The sequence below is a fragment of the Pteronotus mesoamericanus genome, unplaced genomic scaffold (genome assembly GCF_021234165.1).
Source record: "Pteronotus mesoamericanus isolate MK-2021 breed Mesoamerican mustached bat unplaced genomic scaffold, CSHL_Meso_final contig_221, whole genome shotgun sequence".
NCBI classification, from domain to species: domain Eukaryota; kingdom Metazoa; phylum Chordata; class Mammalia; order Chiroptera; family Mormoopidae; genus Pteronotus; species Pteronotus mesoamericanus.
The window spans coordinates 1976465-1993321 of record NW_026555092.1 but is presented as its reverse complement, the minus strand read 5'-3'; the positions used below and the strand labels follow the sequence as shown (position 1 = coordinate 1993321).

Sequence of the window (16857 nt, the reverse complement as noted above, 5' to 3'; positions counted from 1 at the left end):
ATAAGCCGCTGGAGAGTTTCAGGCAAGGTTATATGAGGTCTGTCCAGAAGGTATCCAGCCATGTAACATGAAAAATAGAGACATTTATTACAGAAGATACAATATACAAGAAACATTGTACATTGGACAATGATGCCTCAGTCCCCTTCATAGCAGGCCCCTTGGACGTCACACAGTTCTCCCAGTTGCCATCAGCTACCCCATCATATTTTCCTCAGTCTCATCAATGGTCTGAAATCTCTTCCTTTTCAAAGGTGATTTTAGTTTTGGGGAAAGCCAGAAGTCACAGGAGGCCAAATCTGGGGGGCTGAGTCACCTGGGTGACTTGATGTTTCACCAAAAAAATTGCATGAGATGTGATGTTTGAGCAGATGCATTTTTGTGATGAAGCTGCCAGTCACCAGTTGCCTATAACTGTGGCCTTCTGAATCATGCAGATAGTTTCTGCGGAGGAATATTCAAGCTTACTGCAAAATTTGATGCAGATTCATTGCTCTACTCACTCAGTCATTTTGAATGCAACGGCCGCACAGTACACATGCTCACTCAATGGTGTCTTCCATCCCCACTGACTAGTACAGTAAAGTCATCCCTGTTCACACATGTGCATTCCAGGCCACTCTCCTTGGCTGCCAGGTTACATCAATGTCGTGCAAACCATTCTTACTATATTAACAATGGCTGGGCATTTTCCGGACAGGCCTCGTTTGGTATGGTCTGATTTATACTTTAAAAAGGTCGTCCTGGCCATTATGTTTGGAGTTGGTGAGAGCATAACAGGAATGACCAAGGCTAGTTTAGAGCCTCTTGAATTTATCTACAGGGGTAGGCGAAGTAGACTGATTGGGTATATTTTTAGAGCGAAGGTGTTAAAACTTGCAGGGGATTGGATTTGAAGCATTTTTAAAAATTTGTTATTGGGGATGACTCTTAGGTAGATCCTGACCCAGATCTCTGGACAGCTCATGAGTTTGATTCCAGGGTTTCAGGAATTAAAGACAAAACAATGCATTTTATTTGAGGTACCAAGCACATTGTTATAGAAGGGCAACTTACAAGTTATGCTGTAAAAGTCTAGGGTTCTGCTTTCTAAGTTGAACTAAGGACTTAACTTCCTTAGAATTAAAATTAGACAACTTAAAAATGAATCATTATGTTATTATATGTGGATTTAGTCAGTTATTAATGAGAAAATGAAGTTAATGAGCATGAATGTCTCAATTTTTCCCCTTAAAATTTTCTTCAATCTTTTATACCTATTAGTACATGTGTATATAGATATCTAGTATAAAATAGTATCCAACTGAGCTAAGGTTTTATTATTTGAGTATAATAACTATTTCATAGTACAGAAGAACCCTTCATTTTCACATTTCATCTTCTCAGTCTTCTTATTTTTACATTGAATTTACTGGAGTGACATTGGATCATCTTCTCAGTGTTAAAGAGTATTGTAATTCCTGCAGTCTAAACCATTTGAGACCTTGAAAAAACCTGACAATCAGTGTACTAGGGAAAATGTAAAGCATCTTTGAACTTCTGCAAAAGAACATCATTATAAAAGTCCAATAACAATAACTGTTCTGTAGAAACTGCTTACATTTATGATGACTGCATTAAACACAAGAATAAATCATAAAGTAAAAGCTAACATATTTAAAAATAAAAACAAAAAAAAAAACTAACACGTTAAAAGAGTACAGAAGACAGAGCCCTTGAATCCTGATCCTCTGTTTCGTCTCTTACCCCACTGTTGATGAAGGCCTCCTTCCCCTTGGTAAAGCGGGGCAATCGAAGCCCCTTCCATAGCTTGTTGTCCTAGGGTCTGACCTACTTCTCTCTGTTTTCCTGCACATTCAGGTGATGAAGGATTCCGCTCCGGAGCTGAATGTCAGTAGTTCTGAAACAGAAGAGGATAAGGAAGAAGCTAAACCAGATGGAGAAAAAGACCCAGATTTTAATCAAGTATGTATTGAAGCTGCTTTTTATTGTCATACTTTTTGCTGTTCTGGAACAGCAGCCACTCTGTGACCCCAGGCATCTCTCCATATCCTGTGGGGGATTTTGGTTCTCAACTCCCTTCCTCCTTTGTCCCCTTTCCTCAGTTTTGGCGGCACACGATAGCTCTTGTGATTTCTTATGAAAAGCTGTAGACATCGTTATTTGAGAATTAATATAATGTAGCAATTAAATTTTTAGCTGAAAAAGAAGATTAAAATAAGACCCATACCTTGGTTTTTTTGCCTACTTATGGGGTCTTTAAGTATGAAAAAATTATTGAACCCAGATTCCCTCATTATAAATAAAATAAATAATAGATTTAATATTGGAGTTCGTAGATGAGATTTTTGGGTTTCTAATTGGACAAATGGCCGCATCAACATTAGTCTTTATTTTTCTCTTAAAATTGCCTGTTTTCTCTGTATTGTTATGATTTTCTACCTCCTCCCCTTACATGATTGCTTGATTATATTCTGCATGTTCATTGTATTGAAGATAATTATCTTAAGATCAGGAAATAATGTGGTAATATGTTTGGTTGATTTATGATGTAGATAAGTTTCAGCTTCTGGAAAAGTCAGACTATTGTGTTCTGGGATATTCTGTGGGTAGCTTAAATTCATGGAATTTCTCCTCTAATTAGTTTAGTTTTAACTAATTAGATAATTATTTTCTCCCTTTCTGCCAAAATACAGTAGAGTCAAATTATGGTTAGCATTCCACTGACTTGTGGGACACAAGTGGGAGTCAGTGCTGTAATGGTCATCTGTGTACCTGTTATAGAGCAGAGCTCTCTGGGCTCGTCTCTACACACCGACCCTGTTACTTCATTTTTAACATTCATTAAGAAAGTCTGAAAGGCCCTCTTTAACTTGAATCTTGGGCTTCCTGAGCTAAATGTTACTTGTAGTTTCCCACCGGGAGTAGAGGTATGTCAGCATTCGTTTGCCGTGGCTGTCGGATCTCATACAATGTTAACTTTCAAATACCTGTGAAAGAACAAATGTCCACCACCCTACTGACAGGATTCAGCCACTTTTATTAAAGTTGTCCTATCAAATTTGTATTTCAGTCAGTCAGCATCGGGGGTCCCTCGGCTTCAGTGCCAGTCCAAATCTATACATTTTATAGGGGTGCAGGTTTTCAGCTGTGAGGGTATATTTTCCTATGTTAAATAATGCCCTTATCAAAATCTATATACATGTATGCCTTCTGTTCCTTGGGATGGTTTTTGAGATTATGGAGTGAAATAATATGTCTCTTGATAAAAGTTTGCAAACTTATCTTTCTGCCTTGTAACCTGTTTGTTGTCAACTTTTTCACGTCCCATCTCCTTGTATAGTCCATCTTCCATCTCACAGATCTACAAACAAGTCAGTTTTTGCTTTTCTAGTTAATATATTAAAAGTGTGTGTATGTGTGTGTGTTTTTACACACCCATTCTAAGGACTTCATTCTCTTTGATTTGCTTTGATTTGTCTGGTAGTACCATACTGTTTTAATTATTATCTCTTTGGAGTATGGTTTAATGGTCAGTTTAGAATCTCATCGTTTTCGATTTTTTTTTATTTTATTACCTGTTGTAACCAACTCATTTTCTATTGTTTTGATAAACTTGTAAATTAGTTTGTAACACTTGATGTGTATGTTCTTATCATCCCTAGTTTTTGTTATTGCAAGCTTTGCTTTTCAGCCTAAGCAGTATTTAGAAAACTCTTTACATTTTCTAGTGATTTAGATTTTGGGGAAGCTGACTTTTTTGAATATGTAGTTTTATTCATTATGGTCATAACCACAGCAATTTTAAAAAGTGAATGTGGAATTATTCTCAGTTGTGGATGACAACAGATTTCACATATACAAATATGATAGAGAATGTTGGGAAACATTGCTTTTTATGCTGTAATTACATTTTATACTTTATAATTTTCTTCTGTCTTCCTTCTCCTTGTTTGGATGTTGTAATGCTCTAGAATGTTTTAAATAGTTCTTGTCCCACAAAAAAAAAATCTCAAGTATAACCTCCCTTCTTTAGAAGAGAGTAGAGCCCCAGAACGTCAGCCTCCTCAGACCTTTTCTTTGTCGTAGAATTGACCCTTGAACAACAGTTGGGTTAGGGTTGCCAACCCCCTACACAGTCGAAAATTCGTGTATAATTTTTGATGCCCGAAAAACTTGCCTAATAGCCTAGTGTTGATTGGAAGCCTTACCAGTAACATAAGCAGTTGGTTAACACATATTTTGTATGTTATATGTATTATATATGCTGTATTCTTACAATAAAGTAAGCTAGAAAAAAGAAAATGTTATTAAGAAAATCATAAGGAAGAGGAAATATATTTACTTATGAAAATAAGTTAATGAAAAAAATCCACATTTAAGTGGACCTGCACAGTTCAAACCTGTGTTGTTCAAGGGTCAACTGTATCTTACAGTATCTCAGTACATAGATAGCTTTTATAATTGCTGTTTTAAATCCCTATAACAGAAAATGCATTTCTACTTGTCCTTAATGGAGATGAACAAATCTCCTTTCCTCTTTTCTCTAAGCTAGATCAACCCAGTTCCTTTGACTTTGACATTATCTACAATTTAGGTTAATAATGCACCCAGTATTGGATATCATTTAGGTAATTGAAAGCCATCTAAAACCAGTGGGCTGGTTTTTGTCAGATAAGTTGGATTTAAATTCTGTGGATTTTTTTTTTTTGAAAAATAATTCTGGGAAAAGCTTTTAGACCCATTTAAAATCAGTCATTAAAAAATATATCTTGCTTAATGCTTAGGGCTTTGTTATTTGGTTATATTTTGTATTCTGAAGTAAAATTTTATATTGCGTAGATATTTTCCCTTACATTCCTAATTGTGGGATTTAGGTCCAGTTTTACCTTTTCTTTCAACAGAGATTGAGAAACATGTTTCATCAACTTTGACGTTTTTTGAAGTCCCATGTTTATTTAACTTTTTCTTATGACTGTTGGAATCACCCATATATCTTTAGAGGCTACACTAGAGTCAACTGTAGGCTTGTGCAGGGCTTTGCCAGTGGGCATCGCCTGAAGCAAATGCTCTCTTGTGTTTGTGTCCTGATCCCCTTCTGCTCTAGAATCTCTGGGCACCAATGGTAATGCACCCGCGGCCTCTGTGTCCATAATGACCCCTAAACCACTCTGCTTATGCACAGCTCATGCTCAGTGACAACTACGGAATCCAGAGCCAGGGTCTTGGGGTTCCCTCCTCCAGATTTAATTAAACCAGGGAAAAGGGTTCTTTAAAAATTTCTTGTTTCTTTCTTTCCCTGGCCTGGGTAGCAGAAGAATCTTGATTCTGTTAGCCTCCTGATGAGGCACTTATAGGAATACCATAGAAAGACATTTGGTCATTATCTAATATTTTTTTCTTTAGACTAGTGTAATATGCATTATGTCCCCATGTGTAGTCCCTGTACTTTCCTGCTGACCTGCCTTTAAGTAAATCATGTTCATCATGAACGACATTTTACTTCTAAATACTTAAGTCAGCATGTAAGTGAAGACTGTCCTGTTACTCATAGTCAGATATTTCCAGCTATCTCAAATATATTTTAATATTTGAGCCTTATTAATATAATAAGCCAGTGTGCAATCAAGGTATGCATTGTTTTATATCACTTTAGACCGGGACTATCTGGAACAGTTACCCTGCCTTCCCACCCACCATCTTTTTTCCTCTTTGACATTGACTAGAGACCAGTTCAATTTCTCTTAGATCATCCCACGTTCTGGACCCAGCTGATGGCCTCCTTATGTTATTTTAACTTACTTCTTTATCCCCTTTATTTCCTGTAATATGGAAGTTTGATTAGATTCAGGGTTAGTAGCTTTTATAAGAATATTTCACCCTGACTGGTGTGGCTAAGTAGATTGAGTGCCGGCCTGTGAACCAAAGGGTCGCTAGTTTGATTCCCGATCAGGGCACATGCCTGGGTTGCGGGCCAGGTCCCCAGTGGGTGGGTACACAAGAAGCAACCACACATTGTTGTTTCTTTCCCTCTCTTTCTCTCTCCCTTCCCTTCTTTCTAAAAATAAATTAATAAAATCTTTTTTTTAAGAATCTGACCCTCTGCCTTTAAAAAAATATATATTTCATAGGCAAAGTTTTGTACAAGCATATTGTGATCACGTCAACAGTCACAGTGTCTCATCCTATTTTTAGTTAAACTGAGTTTGATTAAGGTACTGTCTTTCAAAGTTCTTAGCAGTTTATACTTCCATGTCATTCTCAAAAACAAGAGAATGTTTAATACAAACAAATTAGGATGATGAATTAAATCAGTAATCTTAAAGTTTTTCAGCATACCACTTGTGTTCTGATTTAAGGTCAGACTTACGTTGCTTTTAAATGTCCTTTTAATAATAATTTTTTTAATGTTAGAGCTTACATGTAGTTTAGGTATCTCTCATTCTTTTTTATTTCCAATTTTATGCGAGCCTGCTAAAAACAAGTTTCTACTCGTTTTTGACATTGAATTTCAAATGGTTAGGGACCAATAAGTAGATTGCTTTTGCTTCCCTGGGGAACTTTGTGAGTACGAGTCACACTGTGGATAATGTCAGTACTTTCTTTGTTTTGAAACTTTATTACAGAGCAACGGAGGAACAAAGAGGCAAAAGATATCCCACCAAAATTATATTGCCTATCAAAAGCAAGTTATTCGACGGAGTATGCGACATAGAAAAGTTCGTGGTGAAAAAGCACTTCTTGTTTCTGCTAATCAAACATTAAAAGAATTGAAAATTCAGGTGAGGACAACATAACATTTGTTTATGTTGTGGACTTAAAAGATCTTCATAAATTCCTGCTTTCCACTTATGTTTATGTATGTAACTTTTATTTTTCTAGATTGACCCCTATCTACTCATAGTATTAAGCCAAAGAGAGAAGGCTTTGTTGATTTCAGAATCATGCCTGCAGGGCCCCCAATAAAATAACTCTTTCTTTAAAAAGGCTTGAAGTTTTCAGAATAGCCAAGAATTTTTCTATGAAGATGAAAGTAGTTTTTGGATTCTGAAATTTGAGCAAGTTCTGAGTAGCTTTCCAATGAGTGCCAATCTGTTAACGTGTCAGGGTTATTCCAGGATAATTGTTCTCTGACTTTATTGTGCTGTACGAAGGGGCACCCCAAAAAACCTGGAATTTATTTATTAAAAATTATGTATTTTTTCTTATATGTTTAAACTTTAGTCACCTTCATAGTACTCTCCATTTGATGCAATGCATGTTTTTTCCACTGCTCAAAACAGTTTTTGAAATCCTCAATTTTGATGCCTTTTAGTGTTTCTGCCATTTTTTGTTTCACTTCTTCCACGTGGACAAAATGTTTCCCTTAAAGGATTTTTTTTCCAACCAGGAAAATGAAAAAAAGTAGCTCGGGGCATGAATGGGTGGACAGAGAGGGTGGGACACAGGGGTCGTGGTATTTTTGGTCAAAACCGCTGAACACTCAGTGCAGTGTGGGTGGGTGCACTCATAAATCCCCCATCATGAAATGGGCAGACACATTGAAAGAGTTCAAAAAAAATTTGCTGAAGCTGAATGCAGCCTCTCACAACAGTGCCAGCTGGTGCACTGACACTGATGGGCTCCTGGAAGACTTATCTAGCCGGGGAAGCCTGGATTACCTGGGGCCTGCCCTCCAGAAGGTAATTCTGGGTTTTTTCGGGTCCCTCCTCGTATGTTCTTCTGTGACCGCTTAATAGGTATTCGAGCTGATTGCTAGACTCTTCTGTGAAATTTAAGGGGAGATAAAAGACAGCTGCTTAACTGCTTATCTGCTTGGATGAATCAGATATTTTTTTTATCACAATATTTTTTGGTGTCAGAAAAGTCTGTTTGGTAGAATTTTAAAGTTACCTTCACCTCTCTTTATAGACTGATGTTTTCCAAATTGTTTTTTAAAGGTCCACTTTAGATCATTTCCTCTCCATCTCCCCAAAAGCATGCATTGCTTTGCCGTTCAATTCAGTGAATGCAATGTGGGCATTATGAAAATGCTTCATGATAGTGTTACTTCTTGGTATCAGTGCTGAAGTACTATAAGTGAGCATGCCAATGGTATATCTCAAAACCCAGGCAAAGGGGGCTGATAAATTCAAGATGTCCGTGAAAAAAATCTGGCTCTTAATCTGTTTCAGTCACTTATATATATCCAAAAAGTTGACCAAGTTTCCCTCTTTGCTACTTTTCATGTGGCATAGTTTAATGGTTATGCATTTTTTTCTTGTTGCTGATATTTATCATTGTAATTGAGGCAAAAGTACAGGCTTCCTTTGAGGGTGGTGTGTGTTCCAGATTGTCCTGGGAACAGTATTTCTTTCCCTTGGTTGAACCCACGGCTCTGAAAATAAATGTGTTGGCATATTATCTTTCCTCTGTTATTGTACCTTTTACATCTGAGAAAGCTTGCTTCTGTCACCGGCTTTATGCCTGTCAGTGGTAAACCTCGAATGTACAAAACCTTCAAATTACAAAAAGAGCCCCTGTGAATAAAGACGTTTGAAAAGCCTGTGCTGCTTCTATTATGGACTACCATTTTTGAAGAATAAATCAAAAAGTCAGCAGAAATAACCTCTCTCTAGGAGCACGTTACCTGCACAAATGAGTTGTTAGAAGGCAGCAGCTGTTCAAGTGAACCCCCCTCCCCGAACAGGCTGTGCTCAGACGGTTCCTTTGCAGTGTGCTTCCTCTCATCTGCCACCCCCGCCTCAGGGACCACTGTGACCCAGTAGCAGAGTCCAAAGGAAGGATGAGGAAATGTGATTTCTTCTCACTGTTGAGTGGTGGTAGCTTTGAAAGCTTCAACCAGATGGGACCCTTTTGCCCAGCAACCTGCACAGCTCTGGAGTCTGTGGTGGACTTGCATGTGATCCTCAGTTAGTGGTGGTAGGCGGTCTTTTGAAAAGCATGTGATACATTCTTTTCTGTTTGAGGGGGCCTTTCCTCTTGGGGATACTGCAATTCCAAGCGATAGATTGGCAAGCTTTGTAAAACATTCAGCGTTTTATTCTAGACATACCCATTTACAGTCATTCGAAACCTGAAGAAACTTGCTTTGCCAAATTATTAATTCATCCACCTATGATGCCATAAAGTAAATGAAGTATAATTTATTCATTGCCTTTCTCAAAGGATGTTCAGGGCTTAATTGTGTTATTTCATTTTCCCAAAGATAGATTTTGAGTGGGTGGTATTGCCTGCCTTAGCAAGGAGGAAATTTTGGCGCAGGTTAAATGGCTGGCAGTGGGAACCATGGCTGCTGCACTTCCTCATTTCAGGCACGCGGGCTCAGGCGTGCGCACACGTGCACATGCACTAGCAGGCAGCATGAAGCCACTCAGCTTTAGGAAAATATCATTCCTGATTTGTTCCATAGGTCAGGAAAGCTGCACCTACTTGTTAAACAGACCCATAGAATACTAATTATACTCAAGCATTCTCCTAGCACTTATGGTTTATGAATTATCATACCAAAGGCCTCCATGCCTTTGACTGGCCTGTTCCCATATTCTGAAATATCGTTTTCTCCTCATTAATCAACACTTGTTCATTTGCAATAGCACCTCTTCTACGAAACCTGTCTTGGCCTCCAGTCGAAGAGCTGACTGGTCCTTTCCTCTGTTCCCCTCTGGCCTACGTACCTCCTGCCACCATCTTCACATTGTTTTGCCCTCGCTTCTGTGTACTCCAGGGTGGGATCCATCACTTTTACATTTCTTGCACTTAGCACAGTATTCGACCTGTGGTAGCTTCTTAATAAATGTTTCATTAGTTGTCGAGTGAACGTCCTTGTCTGTGTGCTCAAAATAAAGTCTGAGCATCAGCCCCTCACTGGTGGCACTTGTGTCTGGAGGGATTTGCTGCTTGTCCAGGCTCGCCGTGTGGTGCAAAGACAGTTAGCATTTAGGAATGTGACAAGCGTTCCTCCAGTCAAGCAGCTGTGGCAGCGCCCACATTCGGTGGTATCAGGCAGTAACTGTCCCATTGAATAACCAACCATGGGCCAGTCGCCTCCGCCCGAGGCCTGTGTGCTGGGCAGGCTTTGGTAGACCTGTCCTGTCAATACTTCTTTCTCACACGTTGCTTATTCATTGCACAAATAGGCGTCTTGCTTCAAAGCCGATCATTGATGATAGCAGTGCACTGTAGCCACAGATCCCCGTTTGGTCAGTCCCTGCTTGCTTCTCAGGGTCTGATGCCCTTTTGAGAAGTCTAGTTGAGATTCTTATTTATCCGCGTGCCATCATTAAAACCACTTTTCTGGTCACAGCCTTCCCAGCATGGAAAGCGCTTGGGTCCTGTTACACACACAGTTGGTTCAGGGCTGCTTTGCCAGGCTTGCTTTGTCTTCCCAGATTCAAAGAGTAGAGGAGTAGAGTGCATCATGGATGTGGGAGCCATAAAAGATATACATAACAGAATGCATTCAATGAGTATATAACTAAGTTATGAGGCATAATAAAGCGTGTACCCTGGAACTCGCCCCCCAAGTTGAGAATCACAACATATCCCTGGAGGCATCTACGTGTGCCTCTCGGAGCCCAGCTCCTCCTTGCCCCGCACTGGTAATCACTACCAGGAACTAATAAAAATTAAAAAAAAATTTCTGAGATTGAAAAAACGTTTAAGTGTTACGCCTAATAGTCTTTACTTGAATGTATTTAATTTTTAACACTTGGCTAGAACTGGGTTTGGGTACACGGTTGTTACCTTTAAGAAATTCATATTTTGGTTCCCAGAGGCAGGACTCAGTCTAAGACTATGTGAGTCCTAAGGATTGAATTACGTAGTCCAGGCTGCTTGCTAAAGGAGTCAGAACCGAAGAACGAAGAGTCCAAATAGCCTGCTGGCTAATTTAAAGGTGGTCTTACAAAAGAATTTGGACCTGACTTGATTATTAAAAGGCTGTGGGACTTGACCGTGATAGGAGTGACAGTGGGGGCCTTGCGGCCAGAGGAGCTGGCGGCCCAGCCCGCCCCCCAGCCCGTCCGCTCCTTTGATGTGCCCGCGCCCTTCCTCAGAGAGGTGATAAGGTGCAGAACTGAAGGACCTGTGGGTATAATTGTTTCTCCAACCAGACCTCCTAGGAGTGTTCCCAGATATATTGGGATTACAGCCTCAGTAGGAATGTAGCAAGTGGGCTGACTGCAAACAGTGGTATCTTTTGTACTCTGAAGTTCTTTTATTTTTTTTTTAAGGCTGTATGCATTATTTATTCAAATGAGGTATTAAGTCTCAGAATTTTGCTTTGTACAAACTTTTATGTTTTTTTTTTTATTGGCACAGATCATGCATGCGTTTTCAGTTGCTCCTTTTGACCAGAATCTGTCGATTGATGGAAAGATTTTGAGTGATGACTGTGCCACCCTCGGCACCCTCGGCGTCATTCCTGAATCTGTCATCCTGTTAAAGGTACATAACTGTTCCTTACGTGAAGACTTCTGGAAGGTTTGAGTGATGCACACCCACGAGTGAACTACGCGCAGTGAGGGGTTCAGCCGCCTCGGGGCCTCAGCAGGGTGTGGTAACAAGTAACTGCAGCGTGTTCTTGCTGGCTCCTGGCTTCTCCAGCTTTGGCTGAGCCGCAGGGACTTAGACCAGGTCACAGCATCATTGGTCTTTTGGGGGCTTTGTAATTTTTGTTAAAAATAATAAATCTAGAAGGAGTTCCTCCCTAACTTCTGGATCTGCAGAATTAACCATACTTATTGTATAAAGTATCCCCTCATTTCCTCTTGGCCCGAAGGCACCATCCAGTCAAGCGAGGAAACAAACAGGCATGAGGCTTGGCCACAGTGCTTCTGGTTGGCTTCATAGGACTCTTGTCCAGCGTACGGAATTGGCTTTGGGTAGAATGGATTTAGGAGAGGTGGAAAGTGCTTTAGAAAGTAGGGCTTCTGAGAAGTTGTCAAAGAAAACGAATTATTGAACCAGCCTCATTAGCCCAGTGGTACTCGTGGCCAGAAACATCCCCACTGTTCCAGACACCACCATGTCATATGGTCAGATACTTGTCAGGTGTTAGAAATACATGGCTTTTCATACCCTGGAGCCTCGGCTCTGGTGAGATAAACTTAGGCCCTGGAACGGATGAAGCAGACCCATATTCACCCCCTCCCCCAACACACACAGCCCTCACCTGACCACCCACCTCTCCCTCTGCTTACTTTATACTTTTCTGGGAACTGTAAGTTCTGTGGAATTACTTTGAGAACTATTGAGTTGCTGAATCCTAAGAGGCCTGTCTTAAATCCTAGAAACAGCCTGAATTAGTAAAGGGTTTATACTTCCCACGGGCAGCTAGACTCTGCTTGCTGGTCATTGGCTTCTGCCCTTCCAGCTAATCGCACCATAAGCTCGGCCTCAGTGTTGGCTTCTGCCCTATAAAGGTTGTGGGTATTTTGTTCTAGGTGGTAAGGAGGGACAAACATGTACTTTTAACTGAGTTGGTACTTTTAGAGGACCAATCTGACTTCTTATTTCTACCTAACTCATATATTCACCACCAGCATCCTAAGTCACATGAATTAAATCAGAGTTTAGTAACCTCAGGGTATCTAGACATTTCTACATCTAAAGGTGTTTTAGGAACAGGAAGACAATGCTACACAGAGTGTGCAGTTTTCTGGGTGATGAGCGTAGGCCCAGTGTTGGGATTTGTAGCAGAACAGCAGTCGACTCAGCCCAGACCTCAGTGTGGTGAAGGCCTCGCCTCTGCTCCCCCTGGCTCCCTCCCCTTCGTGGTTTTGAGTCGTCTTCCTTTGTTTTCTAGGCTGATGAACCAATTGCAGATTATGCTGCAATGGATGATGTCATGCAAGGTAAAGACGAATTTATTTTAGGAATTTGTTGATGAACTTGTTAGAAGCAGGTGGAATTATAGGTACTGAAGCTTTCATCTACAGTAATACTTTTAACCTTAAAAAAAGCTTCTACATGTTGTTAAGGTAGAATCTTAAATTATTTTGTAAAATCATAGAGAAAGGTAGCTATAAAAATTTGGAAAATGGAGAGAAGAGTAGTAATTATGTAGCTGACCTGAAAAGGAAAAAGAAAAAAAAAAAAACAGAAGTAAATGTAAACCTACAGATGGAAGAATCCAAGAAGAAGCAAAGCTAATTGAAATCACAGAGTCTCAGATAAGCACACAGGAATCGGAGGCCCCAGGTACCCCTGAAAGTGGGAGTGAGGTATGAGCCTAAAACAGGAAACTTGGTGGGAAAACTGTATAGGAGCAGTTAGACAACTCACTGCCCCCTAGATCCTCAGCCCCTTGCTTTACATCCATGTCACTGCCTCAGATGGGCCACAAGAGTATGTGTTTTAGCTCAGTGAAGAAATTGAGAGGTGAGACTGAGGCCCGTTTTATACCAAATAAGGAGACTGCCCCCAGCTCTTTGCTGAAACGCTGGCAACCCATCTCTCTCAACTCCACACAGGAGGGAGAAGATTTTACTCTGGGGAAACTGGTCAATTCAAGAAAATAACCAACAGATGTAAAAATGAAAGTGGTTTGGCCCTTGGCTGGGCAGCTCAGTTGGTTAGAGCATCATCTCTATATGCCAAGGTTGAGATTCGATCCGCAGTCAAGCACATACAAGAAGCTACCAGTGGATGTATAAATAAGTGCAGAAACAACTCAATGTTTCTCCTCTCTCTGTCTAAAAAAGCAATTAAAAAAGAAAGTGGTTCATCTTCAGGGAACCTTAGTGAAGCCCAGCAGTGCCCCCTGGACAGAGTTGTCAGGCATCTTTTTAGTGAGTCACACTTAACTAGGCACAAATGGACAGCTAGCGATCACCAGACAGTTGAAGAATGAGAGCGTGGGACTGAAAGATGTCAACAGCCTGAGAAGAAGAAACCTAGAGGAGACAGATGATGGAGGAAGCAAAAGAAAGCCTACAAGTTAACTAAATGGTACAGAAGGAGCAAACAGTAGCTAGGGCCTATGTAAAAGGAGCATTCCGAGAACAGAAAAGAATTCATGAAAATTAAAAATGATTGCACCAAGGGCTCAATACAGTAAGTGAAACTCTAGGGATAAGAGGATTCCAAAAGTATCTAGAGATGTGGAGGGAAGACCAATCACAGTCATAGGAGGGAGAGTTGGAAAGACAGACTAATGGAGTAATGCCCACAAGCTTCTAAGGAAGTGAGTTCCGGTCTAGAATTCTGTAACCAGACAGACTTTATTCCACCCTCACACTTGATGGCTCTTGGAACACATGTAAGTCCTCAAAAAAAACTTCTCTCCGTGTACTGTTTGCCAAGATACTTTGGGTGGATATGCTTTTCAACAAGAGAGTCAATTGAGAAAGAAGTCAGCAATGGAATCAAAAAACAGCGATTGACTTAGGAAAAGATGCCCTAGAAGATGGGGCAGGGAAATTGAGAACAGAAGCTCTGCCGCAGGCAGTGAGCAGGCAGGCAGCACACTGGCCCAGGTCACCACGGTGGCATGCAGGCTTTAGAAGAGGGTGCCCACAGGGAAAGTGGAAGTGATAGATGGCTGTCGAGGTTTACGGGTCTTTAGGAGTTTACACTTGAGTTGGAAGTGAATGGAAAAAAAGTGTTTTCCATGAAAAAAAAGAAAAAAAGAAACATGTAAATAATGCAGCAGTTACCAGTGCAGAAAGACGAAAAAGTCATCATACCAAACAGGCCATATAGCCCAAGTGCATCAGGGGGTTCAACGGTGAGCAGTATGAATAGAGTTAAAAATAATGTAAACGCTAGAGATTGCTCCACAACACAGTATCACTGTGTCAGGAAGATGGGTAGCTGGTATCTCTCCTTGTGGAAGTTATTAGATATTATCTAAAATTATGAAATAGTAATATAAGCATGTTATTTTTTTAAGTAAAGAGGTTAAATGCCAGAAGAAATGGCTCTAAGAGTCCAAATCATGTCCTTCTAGAGGATGGGAAGGGGGGCGACAGGGAAAGACCCAGCGCCCGAGGGCAGTGGCCGCATGGCCTCCTCCAGGCCTCCCTGGAGCCTGCCAATGCTGGCTCCGGGTATCATAACCCTTATTTGCTGGAATCTGACTTTGTAAGTGATGCATGTATATTACTTGGATAAAAACAAAAACAGACTGTCATTTGATTATCATCATCCATAGCTTCAAAAGTAATCATTGTGGGTGAGTAAGGTAATTAAAAGTTATTTTAAACTTTTCATCTTCAGTCATTGAAGCAATCTTACACTCTGTCATGACACTCTTTTCAATTTTGAATTTTTTTCCCCCCAGTGTGTATGCCAGAAGAAGGGTTTAAAGGTAAGTTACATTTGTCATGTTTTGTTCATGAATGTCGGAGTCATGCTGTAATTTTCTATTAAAGTGAAGGCTATAATTTGATTTTAAAATTTAATTTAGTCTGAGTCTCATGATTGAAATTAATTTTAGTTAGCTGCATTTTTTATTCAAGCTTCTTCATTATCTTTTTCAGCACTCAGGCCTCAGACAGGGCCTGTGTGTTTGAAGTGTCTCCTGCCAGATGTCCATCCTGCTTTCTCTTCCTCGTTTCAGGGGGAGCTTGGGGAATTAGCTAGTGGCATTTCGAGGTTTATATTTAACCTTTTTCCAGTTCACCCTGTCAGTTCCGTCTTAGAGCAAAACAGTTTGTGTGTGACTGATAAGAATTAAAGGAGAAGAATTAAAGGAGAAGAATTTGCTGAATTATATGTGGTTCAGTGAAAAGGTTTCATTTATCTATTTAGAATTAAGGCATTTCTTGGATTATTACTTTAGATGGAGACACGGTGGTGCTTTGTACTACATCTTGGCTGCTGTAGTTGTACACACCAGTAATATTAATCCATCAGAATGGACCTTCGACATTTACAGATTTAACCGTCGCCGTTTTGATTGTTTGTAGCCCACTCCACAGGTCCGTGGCAGGTTGTGATTTTGCCTGGGAGTAAGTTTGAATCAAATATCAGGGAATTCTTTACTAGAGGAAATGAGTGAACAAAGCCACCAGCCTATGAAAAGCTTTCCTCTCAGTGTGGCTTTGTTGTCTACATGTTACCACTACAAAGAAACTCCTGATGTGGTTCAAACAAAACAAAGCGAAGCAAAAAATTTTTATTGAAAAGTGACCATCAAACGAAAGTGTCAATAAAATCAGATTAACTGAGTGAAGACAACACATAGGAAATACGTGGCTTCCAACAGAAATGGGACTTAGCTGAGAGCCTCAAGGTGACGATCTGTTCTTGGCAAATGGCATACATGAATTCTTAATTTTTGGTTCACAACTGTTCCTCCACATGTGTTTCTTTTCCCAGGTACTGGTCTCCTTGGACATTAATCTTTTGAACACTTGCTGACTGCTAAGAAATGACCAGAAGGGAAGAGGAGTTTGACATGTTAGGGCATTAAAGAAAAGCTGGATTTAAGAATGAAATCCGTACGTGACTCTTCCAAAACCATTCAGAAGTGACTGTCCCAAATGCCTTATGTCAAATAAAGCAGATTGCACTGAAGGACATCAGACTTGAAGGAAATGTTTCAGATTTTCTATTTAAGGGGTAGGGTGGTGGGGAAAAGGGCAAATAAAGATTGAACAAGTTTAGTAGCAGTAACAGTAAATCATGTTTACATATGAAATTTATAGTCACAGGAGGGAATCAAGTTCTGTTCTATTTCCTTGCTTGAGTTTCATATCAGATGCATTGGTCCATAAGGGATTTGTATCACAGTAGATGGGACAACATTCTGCTCTGAACTAAAAGTAACTCTTTAGAGACATAACCTGCTTATCAATACCTGTCTTTGATTCATATTTTACTTTCAATAAAGCATGAAAGTGAAGAACT

The 16857-nt window shown here is 40.1% G+C and overlaps 1 protein-coding gene across 2 annotated transcripts in view; it reads left to right on the top strand.

Moving 5' to 3' along the window:
• USP48 (ubiquitin specific peptidase 48) overlaps window positions 1-16545 on the top strand; it is a 63006-nt gene extending 46461 nt beyond the window's left edge. For both annotated transcript variants that reach the window (XM_054571691.1, XM_054571690.1), the window contains exons 22-27: window positions 1861-1965; window positions 6627-6782; window positions 11323-11448; window positions 12809-12857; window positions 15287-15313; window positions 16327-16545. In XM_054571691.1, the coding sequence (XP_054427666.1) occupies window positions 1861-1965; window positions 6627-6782; window positions 11323-11448; window positions 12809-12857; window positions 15287-15313; window positions 16327-16349 (486 nt within the window). In that variant the 3' untranslated portion in view covers window positions 16350-16545. The remainder of the gene's footprint in view (window positions 1-1860; window positions 1966-6626; window positions 6783-11322; window positions 11449-12808; window positions 12858-15286; window positions 15314-16326) is intronic.
• The last annotated feature ends 312 nt before the right edge of the window (window positions 16546-16857 follow it).